A 15,035-nucleotide genomic window follows, 5' to 3' on the forward strand; every position below is an offset into this window, starting at 1 on the left:
AGAGAGGCAGTAAGCCCCACACTGATCAGGTAATGGACATCAAGCCCAGCAAGCAGAACTCATCAGTGAAAGCTGACCAGGAAAGGGCTGAAACAGAACAAGAAACAAACCTTTCTCTATGCATCTTCTCCAGGAAACCTCTAGAAAAGCCAATGAGCAGGCATTTCTGCTGAGCTCCTCATGCATTCAGCTACAGAAGGCATTCCTAACTTTACTGGAAGAACACACTTTCCACATACAGCCTAGCTGACAAGCACACAGCTACATCAGCACTCATTGCAGGATCTCAGAGCTATTAGCAGTGCACGCTGCTGCAGTCACCCAGTACGATCGACTCCATTAATTGCAATTTATCTCATTAGAGCTGGTGAGTGAGCCACCGCCTGTGCACCGCAGCCTTCACGGGCCACAGGATCTGCTACAAAGCACACAGCCCACAATAGCACAGAGAACAAGCAGCATTTGTCTCACTATTCAGAGCACTGACATTACCCAGCAGGCTGCCCGGATTATTCCCCAAGCGCCAGCTGGAGCTGGCAAAACCAGGTAATTCATTTTTCAGATGGAGCACCCTGGATAATGGTGGAATTGGTAACGACTTCCTGCGTTCCCTCCATTATGGGGCAGGTAGTAAAGCTATTCCCAAAGGATCACTGTCAAAAAACATTAAGGCGCACAACCGCTGCCTTAACCTGAAGGAAAAGGCCCAGAAGCACGATGAAGGGATTAAGTTTCTCTCCACCCCCCAGGAAATAGCACTGGGTGGGAACAGGAGAGAGGGATGAAGTTTCCGAAACAGACAGCTCTTTCTGCACTGCTTTCAAGCGGGATCCACAGAGCTCAGCCTGGCGGGATTCCCACCCGCTTCCCTCCTGCCCCAGCAGCCAGAAACAGAGCGGGCTTTATCCGAGCACCTCCATTCAGCCTCACCATCCACACCCGGCCGTACGGGGGAGTACAGGAGGAATCCCACTATATAGAAGGGGATAAGTTTGGGAAGTTGGTGAGCGAGCGTGTGACCAAAAGGTGCAATGAACAGATGAAGTGAGTACGCCGTGGGTACAAAACCCAGCTTACAAATGACTTCTGCTAAAGCACATTTCCTTCAGGTGCTTCGAATGACTTCAGTTCTTAGAAGCATTGGGACTGATCCAACCTACTTTGAGAGGAAGGCGCTCCTGCCCCCGTGGAGCCCAAAAACCTCCATATCCACCCAAAGCCAAACGCAAACGCTGTATCACTTCCCAACTGTTTGCTGACATCCAATTACCGTAGGCTCCCTTTGAAATAACAAACAGTCCTAAAGTATAGGACGACTAATGAAGAGCACAAAGCAGCGCCAGCCTACACGTTACAGATTATCATAACAGACATCTGAGTCACTCCTCTGCACGGCGATGCGCTCATACACGGAGCTGTCATCTCACCCAGGGACTCGTCAGCACTTTACAAGCCTGAATGCCTGCATAGCTTTCAAATGAACTATTATTCTCAAGTAATGCTTTCAAATTTAAGACAAACGAGCAATAGCGTTCTAAAGGAACCTCATATCTTAAAAGATGGCTGATAGGAGTCAGCGTATCCTATCGAGCCGCCCTTTTCCGCTACTCCAGGCGGCCAGCAGCACGCCCAGCCAGCACAGGACGGCGGCTGCCTGAGCTGACCCCTAGGAAACCATTCAGGAGCCATCACAATTAAAGGTCCTTTGCCACGCAGTTTCCACGTGAAGCTGCCTCCGCTCGAAAGTCCTCCTCTCATCAAACTTCATCCGTGGAGAAGAGTGAAATAGGACGCCAAAAAAGCTGCTTAAAGCCAGGTAACGCCAACCTGAGTTTCGGGAGCCGTAAGGAGCCACCGACGGCTAACTGCCACGAAGGCTCTCAGCTCCCCCAGCCCGGCGCCCCCGCAGCGGTGACGGGCAGTGCGGCAGCACGCAGATACCACAACTACCAAAGCCTTCCGCGCGTTTCCTAAACAAACCTCGCTGCCGCACACCGCAATGAGCGCTCCGCTCCGGCCCCACCACAGCGCCCCGCCGGGGGGGAAAGCCACGGAGGCGCCGGTTCTCCCGGGGGCACAAAGCGACACCGGACCCGAACGCAGAGGCTGCGTCCCCGTTTCCTGAGCTGTGCTTCACCCGAGGCAGCCCCGGCCGCGCCGGGCACCGCACGCGGCGCACACCCCGCAGCCCCGAGGCGCCCAGGCCCGCGGGCCGCCCGTTCATTCCCACCTCGCCCCACACGACAGCCCGCCCGCCCGCCCCAACGCCCGGACACGCGTACAGCAGCGCCCAGGCGCGGCCCCACGGCTCCTCACCGCACGGAGGGAGCTTAGGGCCGGCCCCGGCTGCCCCACAAGGTCCTTCAGGACCCCCTCAGACCACCCCCCGCCCCTCAGGGCCGCTCGGCACGCACCGCGCTGCCCGCGATGATGGCTTCGTGCTTCCTTAGGCGGGACTTAAGGCTCTTCATGGCGCGGCCCCGGGCGGGCGCGCGGCACCGACCCCGCGTCGCGCACCCGCCGTCGCCACGGCCGGGACGACCGCGCCCCCGCCCGCCGCGGCACCTTTAGCCCGAAGCCCCGCCCCCGAAAGGCGCCGCGGCCAATCGCCGCCCGACCGCGCGGGCGCTGCGGCCAATCGCCACGCGGAGAGGGGGTGGGACTTCCTCGTTTTAAAGTCCGCCTGGAGGGGCGTGGCGCGGCGAGGAGCGGTGATTTGCGGCACCGTCCAGCAGGGGGCGCGCTGCGCGGGCAAAGGCGCGTGGCCATCCGTGTGTGTTGGTGGCCGCTCGAGCAGGGCGGTCCGGTCCGTAAGGCCGTGGGTCCGGACCTGGCTGTGCTCGGCAAGCAGGCACAGCCCCCCGAGATCTGCCCGCCCGCCCGGGGCAGTGGTGGGAGGACGCGGTGCTGCCGGCACGGAGTCGCACTTGCCAGGAGAGGAAGGTGCAAACTCACTGCTGGCCTTGCAAACAGCCGCGTCCTCCTCAGGGAGCCGCGTATGCACAAGCTGAGTCGGGGTGGCGTTTAAAACAACGTCATTAGTTTCCTGCTTTTGCATAAGGAACGTCTGAGGGCGGCGGTTCGCCGCTCCGCTCGCAGCCCTCCGCCCGTGTGCTGCCTGCGCACACCGCCGCCGCAGCTCTGAGCTCAGCGCGCAGCACCGCGCCGTTAATTACAGCTCGTGGCTCCTGGAAGCTCCAAAACCGGGCTTATGCGGCGGGGTTGGAAGTATTCAACCAATGCGCACCTGTCTGAAGTAAGCGTGGTGCGAGCTGAGCGTCGGCGCTCTTTAATCAGTCCAGGTGAGCCGTGCGCTCAAACGCTGTGGTTCCTTTCCAGGCCGGCTGTGCAGAGGGAGATCCCGGTGTCCAAAATGCACGCTGGAGAGGCTCAAAGAGGTGGGGCTGAATTCCCACTGCCCAAAGCCCCCCGCAGTCACACTGTGCACACCTGCGGTACTGGAAGGGCTGCTGGGTGAAAACCTCCCCCAGGCAAATCACCCCAACCTCATCCGAGAGGGATCAGATCCAGGCTTAACCTCCTGGGAGAGAGGAGCTCGTGCTCGGAGTGCTTTTAGGGTTCTCTTCCCTCAAGAAGTGACCTTTGTGGCAGCCCCTCTCCCGTCAGCAGCCACCCGTGGCTGCGGGCATTAAGAGCGGCTCCTCCTTGGGAAGCCGACACCGCTGCGCAGCGCGGGCAGCACCAGCTCTGCTCCCGGAGACCTGCGAGTACCGAGAGCCCCATTTCCAACCTGCTGCTGTCACTGCTGGCACAGCTCATCTGATCCTGCCTGGCACAGTGCAAAGCCACCTGACTGGTAAAGTGACAGCTGAGATGGGCATTGCCCCGTTCATCTCTGTCCATGGCAGTAGAGGCGGTGGTTTCCTGGAGCACACCAAGCTGAGCACCTCGCAGGGGGTTTGCACGGGGACTGGAGCAAACGTGAGCAAGCACTGACAAATCCAAGCACGGAGCTAAGCCTCGGCATCAGTTCCACCTACGGCAGATGAGCTGGCTGGAGCTCCTCAGATCAGAGCCATTGCTGTGTTACTGCCAAAAATAATGGCTGTTTCATCAGAAAGAAGTTTTCATTACCAAAAGGTTCAACTTCCCAAATGAGCGCGAGGACCCAGCTAGCAGCAGCGGCTTTCTCCTCCTCCCACCAGCTTTATGTTGTTCAACAGAAGCTCCTGTAGAGGGAAAGCAGAATGTTGAATGTAGTTCCTTATACCACTTCACTGCTGAGACACCACACGCAGCGTTCCCAATGCCTGACCACAGCCAAAGCAATCCCCTGTCTGCTGATCATCACATGTGTGCGTTTGCACCACACAGCTGGCTCTGCTCTTTCAGCATCCTCCACGTCAGCTGCCTTCTGCTGCAATCAGCCACGGGTGAAGCCTGCTGCAGTCACAGCACGGCTCTCAGGAGCTGCCCCTGAGCAGGGTGAAGCCACGAGAAGCAGCAGAGCCCACCTGCTTGGCTTTGGGGGTTCGTTTGTTTGTTTTACTTCCCATCAGAGCAGAAAGTTCCCAATCCAAACGCCATCCTTGAGCCCCAGTGCTGCGTGTGTCAGCACAAGAACAAGATGTCTCATGTTCACTTATAAGGCACTGAGTTGCACATTTGACGGGCATCCAGGCCGTAAGGTTTCAGGAGGGCTCACAGCACATCTCCCCATCTCAGCACTGCGTGGTGCAGCTCTTTGCCTTGCTCTGAGCACAGCCTCTGCACTGCAGCTCTCCGTGTTTCAGCCCTTCCCCTGACCACAGCACCAGGACTGTGCCGTGGGTCTGGACAAACCTGCTACAGTCTCCTTCTCACTCACTCCCCAGGTTAATTAAAGCTGCTGCTGCTGACACTGTTGGCACGCAGTTCCCCGTACATCACCCCTCTCCACAGCCCATCTCTGCCTGTTGGTCAGACACATCCTTGCTCGTTCTGCACGCACTCTCACCAGCACTGTTGCTGGTTCTTCTGGCACCTCGCTCCCCACTGCTCTGGACAGACTTTCTCCCCTTTCTCTGTTGTGAGATGAGCCAATGCAAGCCAATCTGCTACGCCCTGCATTTGCTTTGCTCAGGCACATCGTAGGGGTGGTGAGACAAGGCCACTTCTGTGCTGGCAAACAGAGTCCCAGTGTAAATTTGCAGTCCCTGCTGAGTATTTGTTCCACCGCCTTCCCAATTCCACTTCACTTCTCTCATTGTTTATGACTTCAAACCGCAGGTTGCTTTGGAACAGTGACTGATGCTGAGTGTATGGCTCCTCGTACACTGACACACAGCGTGGTGGATGTCCATTAGAAGCTCACGCATCGGTGATGCTGTGTGCCCTGCAGCCTTTGTCCACACTCCGTGCTGCTGTGGGTGGGATTGGCAGAGCGCTGCTGAGCGCGGCCGGCAGCACACACTGATCGCCCTTAGTGCCATTTCAGTAAGCACGGCTAAAAGCCGATGGAAGCAAGCAGCTGATGCGGCTCAGAAGCTATCGGCTCTGTATCTGTCCAGACATTTTGTTTCTGTGACAATCTTTGCCTACCGCAGCACAACAAGGGGTGTATTTATTCCAACAGCGCTGGTGTGATAAGCACTGAGTTAATGGCACACACCATTTGCTGGCTGGTCTTCCAGCAGGCCCGGGATCTAATTAATCTCTGGCAGGTTCCTCTGACATAGAAGCAGTGCTGGCCTGAGCATCTAGCAGCCAAGGCGAACCAACTGGAGCCAAGTTGTACAGTGAGAGAGGAGGAGGGAACAGCTTCACCACGGTGGGGGCTTTTCTGAGCCTTACGGTGCCAAAGTCTGCATTTGTGCTCTATTGGAAGAGCAGCACGGACGCAATTCCCTCCACCCTCAGTCAGATTCAAAGAGAAATATTCGACTGAGCCACAAGCAGGCAGAAGGCCCGGTGCTCACTCGCTGCACAGATGTAGGTAATACCAAACTGACGCTGAGTTCACAAGCGGGACAGGCAGCAGAGCTGCAGATTTCCACGTGGCCGTTGCAGCCCCCAGCCTGCATGCAGGGGCATCTCATCTCCCTGCACACACAGTCGGGGTGCAGCCTCTCTACAGACCACTGCACGGCAACACGTCACCAAAAAGGGGTCTCAGCAAGCTTTGCTTCTCAGCTACTTTCTAAGATGGGAAAACAAATCCCTTGGGATACATTACACTTCTCCAAGCATTTGGCTTATCAATCAACTTGTTAATGGAACACCAAAATCAAACCCCAGCATGACTGAAAGGGAAATGCACTTCTTACTGTTTCTGTTTGGGCCATTAAATTACCCCCACACACATACTTCCTGCACCACTCTGCCTTCATCATCTGGGTAAATTAATCTCCACGCCAGGAGGATATCATTTTATCTGCCTTTGTTCTATGAGCCCATGAAGAGCCACAGTTCTGCTCGGAGCTTTGTTCTGCTGGCCCTTCTTGTGCTTTGCCTCGTGCCCAGACTTGCAGGCAGGACACAACCCTCCTGATAGAGGCTGCTTCACCCAAACCTCCCAGCTGTCCCCGGAGCCCCTGCCAGCCCCCTCCCCACAGCAGCCTGCAGCCATGGCCGTGCAGATCCGGAGCACCCAAACCAGCTGGGAAAGGAGACGCAGCCACAGCTAAATGCCAGCAAGCACCAGGAAACCTTCTGCAGCACACAGCCAAAGAGGTCCACTGCTGAGTCTTTCACCTCACTCCTTTCACGCTCTTTTCCTGTGGGCTCCAACAGAAGGAGAAGAGAGGAATCCACGCAGCCGATGCTTACACACTGCGCTCCTCAACCTGCCTGGCACAACACCACGATAAGGGAACGGCAGGGTTTGTGCCTCTGCGGAGCTGAATTTAACAGCAGCTCAGCTGCCAGCTTGGGGGCTCCCACTGCTTCCCAGCAGCCGTGTCAGAGCAGTGCCTGGCCAGCAGTGTGCCCCAGAGCACAGCATGGTGTGTGCTGAACCAGCCCGGCTGCGCACCCAGGAGGGCAGCAATGGGAGGGGGACGAGGCAGGCTATGGCTGTGCAGAGCGCTGTGGACCACAGTGAGTGTGATGAATTACATTAATTAAGAGCACATTCTAACAGGTGTTGGAAGGGAACTGAATCCCCAGCCAAGGGCAGCAGGTCGCACACAGATGTCAGCATTCACCCCAGCTGTGGCTGCTCCCTGTGTAACGCACTGTGCCCAGACCGGAGGATGTGGGAGCTGCACAGCCAGCATTAGGAACGGGAGTGGCTGTAGGAGAGCACCAAAATCTCCTCACCTTCACACGCGCTTTGGAAAACTGTAAGCAGTAACGAGCCTTGTTCCCCGTGCTGCTAACAAAAGAGGCGTTTTCATCTCTAGGAGCAATCAGCAACAGGAGGCAGGAGCTTCGGTCTGATAAGGCAGCACCTGTAGCTCAGAGCTTATCAGGCAGCCCCGTGGGCTCCCACAGTGCCCTGGGCCAAAGCATCAAACAGAAATGCAGCTCTGTGGGAATATACGGCGGGCAAACCCGTCTGAATGCTGGCAGAGCTGCAAGCAGGTCAGGGAGACAGGGCTCTGTCTGTGGGGAATAACAGCACATGGATGCTGTGCTGTGCTGCTCTGCTCTGCAGGAAGCTGTCTCCAGCAGCTGTTTGCTATTAGCACGCCTCTCTCCATCCTCCTGGGATTGGCTATGCTGGAAATGAGCTCCTAGGCAACACAGGTGGCAGTTCCCAAAGCTTTAGTGATGGAGTCAGCAGCAGAAGGAAAGTTGTCCCTGGGGAACGAGAGCCTTGTCCTTGTGTGTAGGGTGTCTGGGGTTGGACCATCAGCGGCTTGGAGCCTTGTTTAAGCTCAGATGGATCAGCAGTGAAACCGGAGCCCCTGACTGTCGGTGTCCTCCCGCTGTGTCTCCTGGGAAGTCCTGGCAGCACAGGAGAGATCCCTGATTCATTTTTAGACTGATGGGGAGCAAAGCAAGCCAGGTCTCAGGTTAGCAACCACCCAGGCATGCGTTTGCAATGTAATAATAGCAACTACAAAGCTTCCCACAATAATCCTAAACCGCGGCGTCTCCTGAAGCCGGAGAAAGCACACACCTCTCAGCCTCACAGCACAGCTTCGTTAGCCCCGCCGTTCCCAGCCTGCTCTCCATCTGCTCTGAGCAGCGGGAAACCAGCGAGGTTTGAAGTCCTGCCTTCTGCTGAGATAGCAGCTAAACGTGGGGCAGCCTGGGGGGAGGAGGCAGAGCAGAGCTGCAGCAGGACGGGGGGGTTGAAGGCTGCAGGAGCCTTTGCCCTGTGTGGAGCCCGGGGTGATGCTCAGGAGGAGCGGCTGGGGAGGGCGCTGATGCAGCTGCTGCTGGCTGTGCCCGCTCCTGCACGTGGGACTTCTGCGGTACCCTGCGAAGCACAGCTCCTGCGCCGCTCCTCCTGGATGCTGCCGAAGGTAGATGGGTTGTGAGTGTCCCGCGAATGGGATTCAGTTCTGGAGGGGTTTTGGCCCGCCCCACTCAGCGGTGTGCACACGAAGCTGGCAGCCGACTCGGCCATGCGGAGGGCTCGGGCCTTGGAGCGGCAGAGGAAGGCAGCGCGTCCCACTGCCACGCGTCCCAGCACGGCGCACGGCGCAGCCGGGCAGTGAGGGGCGGCCTGAAATACCTGTTTGCCTCTGCAGCCACGAAACCTGAGCTGCCTGCGCTGCCGGGCGGGGAGCCGCTCCAGGACCGATCTTCTCAAAGGCTGTTCGTTGCATGAGAAAAACACCCGTGGCCCAAAGCGGCCCGGCAGCCTCAGAGCTGCCCTGACCAGAGGCGTTTCCTCCCTCCTTCCACGTCCTTTTCCGTGCTGCAGGAGGCACTCCTCTGCACGGCGATGTGCTTCCAACACGGCTGCGCAGCTGTAGGTCTGCGCTGTGCTGAGCTTAGTGGGACAGCCACAGTGCTGCTCACATCCTCCAGTGCTGCTCCGTCCCGCTCGCCACCCAGCCTGCGTGAGGAAAGGACACTCGTCGTGTTTTAAATGAGAGCTGAAGTCCTGCAGCACAGCACCCAAACCCTGGGGGACGGAGCGTGCCGCCCGGCCACCCTGACCTCAGCGCCTCATTTAGCATTCCTGACAATGGGATTTGGGCTGCACTCGCGTGGATTAACGCCTACGTGGCAGTCAGCCCACAGGAGCTTTTCTCCAGCAGAGAGCAGAAGCCCCCACTCAGATTTGCTGTGTCTGACTGGGCGGGCACAGAGAGCCCCCGTTGGCCAACGCCACTGAGAACAGCTGTGCTGAGCTGACCCCACTGCGGGCCAATGCCTGAACACGAGTGGTGTCTTTTCCCTCCAAGCCCTGCCTGGATAACCAGACCAGCAGTGCGGGCCAACCCGAGGCTGGGAGAGCTGCGGTCGGTGATTGGAACAAAGCACGGGCGGCGGCAGTGCCGACACCAACGGGCGGTGCTGTGCTGAGGGCGGAGCCGTCCCAGAAATACCGCCTCTAATTTTACACCTGCGCTCATCCTTCAGTGCTGGGAATGCAGTGCAGTTATACCACGGCCTAAAATTAGGGCGGGTTACAGACGTGATCCTTGACATGTTAAAAGTAGAAACGTGCCGATGGATGCGGTGTTCTCAGCTCTGCGTCTCCAGCCCGTTTGCAGTCGGGGCCGGGAGGATCACAGCAGGCACCGCTCGGTGCACCCCCTGTCCCGTCCCACCCGTGGGGTTCCGATACGTCGCCACAATGACACCGATCTGCCACCACGTGGGGGCCGTAAGCCCAGGCAGCGCGTGGCCGGGCGGAGGAAGGGCTCTGAAGGTCGACCTCCTGACGTACTCATTGTGAAGCATCGCTTCTTCATCAGAATTAATGCTGGTGTATCATTTAACCCCGCAGCACGGGGAAAACAACTCCAGCACATGTAACCACATCTGTGTGCAAGTCAGCGTGCGGCCCCCAGCATCTCAGAGCAGCTCCTCTGGGAGGGCGGACCGTCCACTGCAGCAGCAGGGAGAAGATGGAGCTCCGTGGCAGCGCAGGGCCGGCTGTGGATGTGTGCGTTACAGTGGGACCGTCCCATCATTCAGCTCCACGGGTGGGCAGCTGAGGTCACAGCTGCCACACGGGTTCAGCCGGGGCAAGGACAGACATCAGACCAAATTATGGACGAGAGCTTCTGCAGTGAAACTCCCATGAGAAAGAATGAACACGAGAAGCAACTCCCCAGCCGCTCCCAAGGGCTAATTGCTGAGAGTAATGAACTAAGAGACACGCGGGGAAAGCCCAAACGAGTCATTAGAGCCATTAGCCCTCGGTGGGTGGGAGGAGGACGGGTGCCCTCCCTGCAGCTGTGTTCAGGTGGAGCCCTGGGCTTCCCGTGGGGCGGGGGCCGCTGTATGGCAGCCTGGTGACACTCAGCCGGGCGCGGCGCAGTACCTGCCCTGGGCTGGGGCAGCTGCGGATGCAGGACATCAGGGCAGATCAGGGCTGCCAGCTGTGGAGCTGAGGCTGGAGCGTGCCGTGCTGTGGCACCGGGATGGCCCCGGCGCTCCCGGTGTCCCCCAAGGCTGAAGGCAGAGGAGGGCGCAGCTCCTGAGCAGCTTTGTATGAGGGCACCAGAAGTTCCCCAACCGCACAGCACCACGATGTGTCCGTGGGCAGGAAGGTGCCAAAAGGTCACTCACGCCCTTAAGGAAAGCCAGGGAGCGAAGAAGGGAGAACCCAACCACCTGAAACAGTCCGTGCACTCAGCTCTGTGTCCCCGAGACACCCCGTGGGCCCTGCAGCCCTGCAGTGGGACGCTGTGCAGCCATCAGGACCTGCTCTGCATCCCCACAGGCTGCGTCAGCACAGAGCTGTCCTGTCCCTGAGCATCCTCTGTGTGCACACAGGGGACCGAGATGGCCTGAGCTGGGGCAGGGCTGAGAGACCACAGTGCTCCTGGTCCCCATTGCCCGGACACCTGCGTGTCCCTGCATGAGAGGCACAGGAAGCAGAGGGGGAGGAGGGAAAGATTTGTGCCCTCAGTCCAAGAGGAGAAGGGGAAGGACTCCATCCATACTCCAGAGAGCCTTCATCAGAACAAAAGGCAATCCTTTTGCTACTGCTAGCGGTGAAATATTCCCTTCCTATTTGTGTTCGGGGATCCCATGCATCAGCTCTGCAGGCAGCTGTTGTGCCATCAGCAGGGTCTGCCCACAGCCTGGCACGTGGAGCCTGACCCTGCACTGCTGGGGCACACGTGGGGCAGCAGCTCAGTGCCACCCAGCAGGGTCTGTGCTGACTGACACACGGCACAGCGCTCAGCCCAATGGAGAGCTCAGCAATAAGGAAAAGGCAGATGAAAGAGGAGGGGAAGCTTCGTTAGACCCAACCTGGAGAGCTGGGCAGCTGACCATAAATCCCTGTTGTTTGTACAGAAAGGGGCCGCGGGGTTTTCCACTCTCCGCCCAATTAAAAAACAAAAGCCGTGAGCAGAGCAGCTGATAACACAGCCTGGGGTGGCCGCATTGCCCCCAGGCTGCTCTGCTTTAACCTGGGGGCTGTCGTTGGGCCGGGAGATGCCGTGCTTCAGGTGTGCCACATCCACCACAGCAGGGACTCAGCAAAGCCAATGCGGGGCTGATGCAGGAGGCGGCCGGGGGCACAGCGCCAGCCGTGGTCCTGCAGCAGGGAGGTCACAGGTCTTACAGCAAGGGACAGCAGCGTCCAGCAATAACAAATGCTGCAACAGGAGAAACATTCTTGGAACAACAGCCAACTGCTCTGCCAGGAACCTGCCACGCTTAGAGACCAGCTGATATTTCACTTGCAGAGCGTGTAGACAGCACAGTCAGAGCCCCGCGCTGCTCTGTATGGCTCCATGGTGAATGATTCCCAGCCCAGGGCCCCCCAGCAGCCACATCCTCAGCAGGCTCAGCCCCTCACCCTCGTGAGCCCCTCCCGGCCCTCCTGAGCACAGCTCAGCCAGCAGGACGAGCTGCCAGGGATGCAGCAATGTTTTCAGCCACGTGCAGCCTCCACACCAGGTTTCTGCAGCCTCACCTACGTGTCCTCAAAGTGCTGAGGGTTCTGGTGCAGGCAATAGGCAGCCGCAGGTCCCTCACTTCTATACCCACATCACTGCCAGCCCCAGAGAGGCCCATGGGGCTCCTGCTGCCCCCACCCTCCCAAACGTGATTCCCAGGCAGGAGCAGAACAGGAGGGAGTGCCCCGGGTACCGCTGCTGGTGATGCTCAGAGCTCCGCACTGCCCCAGAACCCCAACAAATGTATGTCCCATTCCTGGCCCATATCCCCAAACCCCAAAGCACTCCCCAGCCACAGCCAGGCACCAAGCGGTATCACTCTCTCCTTGCAGGCACCACAGGAGCCACCACCGTCCCTATCAGTGTCACTGTCCCCAGCGGAGCCCTCCGGGGCGAACAGGAGCCACCGCGGGGCTGACAAACCAAGCCTGGCACAGAATCAGCACGGGGACCTAAATGAGAAACAGAAGCTCGGTATTTTTCCCTGCCCACTTTTGATGGGCTCATTTGGCTGCAGGGGGACCACAGGATTTCCTCAGCCAGGTCTGCGTTCACAAACCACAGCTGTAAGACCGCGGGGAGGGCAGCCCCTATTCCAGCTCTCTGGCTTCCCACCAGGAAACCGCGGTGTGCACAGCTCTGGTTCCTCGAGCACCCGCAGGCCTGGATTTCTGCCATCAGCTCCGTGTCTGCCTGGGGGGCAGCAGACGCCTGGCCCCATCCTGAGCCCCCACGGCACCACGCGGAGCAAAGCCGGAGCGATGCACACGGTGCAAAGCCCAGACCCCAACACGCCGGGCACAAAGCGCTCCCTGCCCGCATGAATGCTTTCAGCCCTGTCACAAAGCAAACAGACCTTAGCAGAAAGGTATGCATGGGCATGTCTGGGCATCCAGGTGCTTTTGCAGCCTGACGAGGCAGCTGAATGCCTTTGAAGAGGCTGTTGCGTGGCAGCGGAGGGCACCGGAGTTGAAGCAAGGACAAACCTCCACTTCTCAGGGACCATTTCAGCTTCGCTGCAGGTTCAGCACAGCCGCGTCCCCACCGGGGCTGCGGAGAGACTGAGAGGCAGCCCAGCCTCACCCCTCTGTGCAACCACAACACTGCTATCCTACAGCACGACAGGGGACCTCCTGGGGACATCAGAAGGTCCACAGCCCACAGGTGCTCTGCAGCCCTGTCCTGGGATAACGAGGAGCATCAAACACACAGCTGGAACCCCCTTCTGCTGATGCAGACGGCATGCTGTGATTCTGAAAAGGGAAAAATGTTGGTTAAAATGGTATTTTGTGTACAGTGCTCTGAGCAGAGAGCTTCACAAAACGCTGGTGCTCCCCATTTGCCTCTGCTGGGTGGGCTCCCACAGCCACCCCGTTTGGGAAGGAGGCACAGGATGATGGAAAGAGAAACAGGAGAAACCCAATGAGGTGATGCACTGAACAGGTTGCCCAAGGAGGCTGTGGATGCCCCATCCCTGCACGCATCCAAGGCCAGGCTGGATGTGGCTCTGGGCAGCCTGGGCTGCTGGTTGGCGACCCTGCACATAGCACGGGGTTGGAACTGGTGATCACTGTGCTCCTTCTCAACCCGGGCCATTCCATGACTCCATGAAACTTCTCACACTTCTCAATGATGGCCTTCAAATCAACACCGTTTCTCAGCAGCCTCCTCTCCAAACCACGTACAGCAGGGTGCAGTCGGTCATTCCCCGCGGTGAAGCAGCACGGCGCTGCAGGCAGGTGCAGGAAGCCATCCCACGCTGTCATTTACTGCTCATCCTGAAATGGAAGCTCGGTGGGGACACAGGGCTGATCTCGCCCTCCTGCTTTCATTAGGTGACGCCGTGCTCTGTCACAGCCTTTGATCTCTGCGGGCTCTGGGAGATGTGCAGGAGGGAGGGGGTGCATCTTTGGCTTTTCCAGCTCCGGTAATGACATCCTTCCTCAACCCAGGGAGAAGAAAGCACTTTGAGGGTGATTGAGCAGCGCTCCTGAGACACAGCTTTAAATAAACTAATTAGCAAGCTGCCTTCATTTCTGGATTTAGCAACCCTTCAGTGCAAATTAAAGGTGACGAGCAGCAGCTGAGCTAAGCCATGCGTGAGCCTCGCAGTGCCGGGCACTCCCCACACCCCCATGGACATTGGATGCTCTGCAGCTCCACGGTGACAGCCATAGGAAGGGTTGGTGCCACCACCAGCCAAGGGAGGCGTGGGGATGTTTGGAAAACATGCGGAGTGCTGCTCGCTGTATTTCTGCACGTCAGCATCCAGCATCCATGGGCAAAGGAGAGACAAAGCCACCACAGTTTGGGGGTGACGGGCACTCGGTCACTGAGCTCTGCAGGTGCTCTCCACTATTTTTTTTTTCCACAGTTAGTAACAATTAGCAAGCTAATTAGCGGGAGCGGCTAGGGCAAGGCTTGGAATAATCCCCGCGCGTGTCATTAGAGCGCGTGTAAATCCCTTTGCCCGCACGCAAAGCCTATTGAAGGTAGCAGGGAGCCACGCAGACTGAATGCATTCGGCTCAGGCTCTGCTGGGGGCAGCCGAGAGCTCCGCGCTCCCCGGCTGAGAACCTCAACTCGTGCGGACACAACGCGGCCACCGCCCGGCGCTGCGGGTGGGCACAGCCGCGTCCCGCGGGCAGCGCTCCGTGCCGGCCGAGCATCGGCCGCGCTGCGCTTCCCCACCCCGCACAACGCACACAGACGCAGCGAGGATCGCTCCGCGCATACACTGAAGCAACAGCTGCTGAAAGCACGGCGGGATCCCGGCAGGTCGGCACGGCCGCTCGTGTCACCCCTCCCCTCGTCGCGCTCCGCCTCACCTTCAGGCCCTCTTCCAGGGGCCACCGCAGCAAGCAGGGCAGCGCAAGCGATGCTTACAGCTCCCACCTACAAACGGTACTCTGCAAAAGGTCGTTTTCAGCCTTGGGGCGGTTTGGCAAAGGATAACCCCATTGTTCAAACTCAGAACAGCATTTCGGCTCTTCTTCTGGGTAATGGTCACAGTAAAGAAGGGGCAGCAGCTAATTAACGTCATGAAGCTGT

At 58.5% G+C, this 15,035-nt stretch overlaps 1 protein-coding gene across 1 annotated transcript in view; it reads right to left on the reverse strand.

Annotated features, from left to right (window-relative positions):
• UACA (uveal autoantigen with coiled-coil domains and ankyrin repeats) overlaps positions 1–2,539 on the reverse strand; it is a 28,598-nt gene extending 26,059 nt beyond the window's left edge. Inside the window, exon 1 of the mRNA XM_015292200.4 lies at positions 2,415–2,539. Coding sequence (XP_015147686.2) covers positions 2,415–2,471 — 57 coding nt within the window. The 5' untranslated portion in view covers positions 2,472–2,539. The remainder of the gene's footprint in view (positions 1–2,414) is intronic.
• Between the last annotated feature and the right edge of the window lie 12,496 nt (positions 2,540–15,035).

The sequence above is a fragment of the Gallus gallus genome, chromosome 10 (genome assembly GCF_016699485.2).
Source record: "Gallus gallus isolate bGalGal1 chromosome 10, bGalGal1.mat.broiler.GRCg7b, whole genome shotgun sequence".
Taxonomy (NCBI): domain Eukaryota; kingdom Metazoa; phylum Chordata; class Aves; order Galliformes; family Phasianidae; genus Gallus; species Gallus gallus.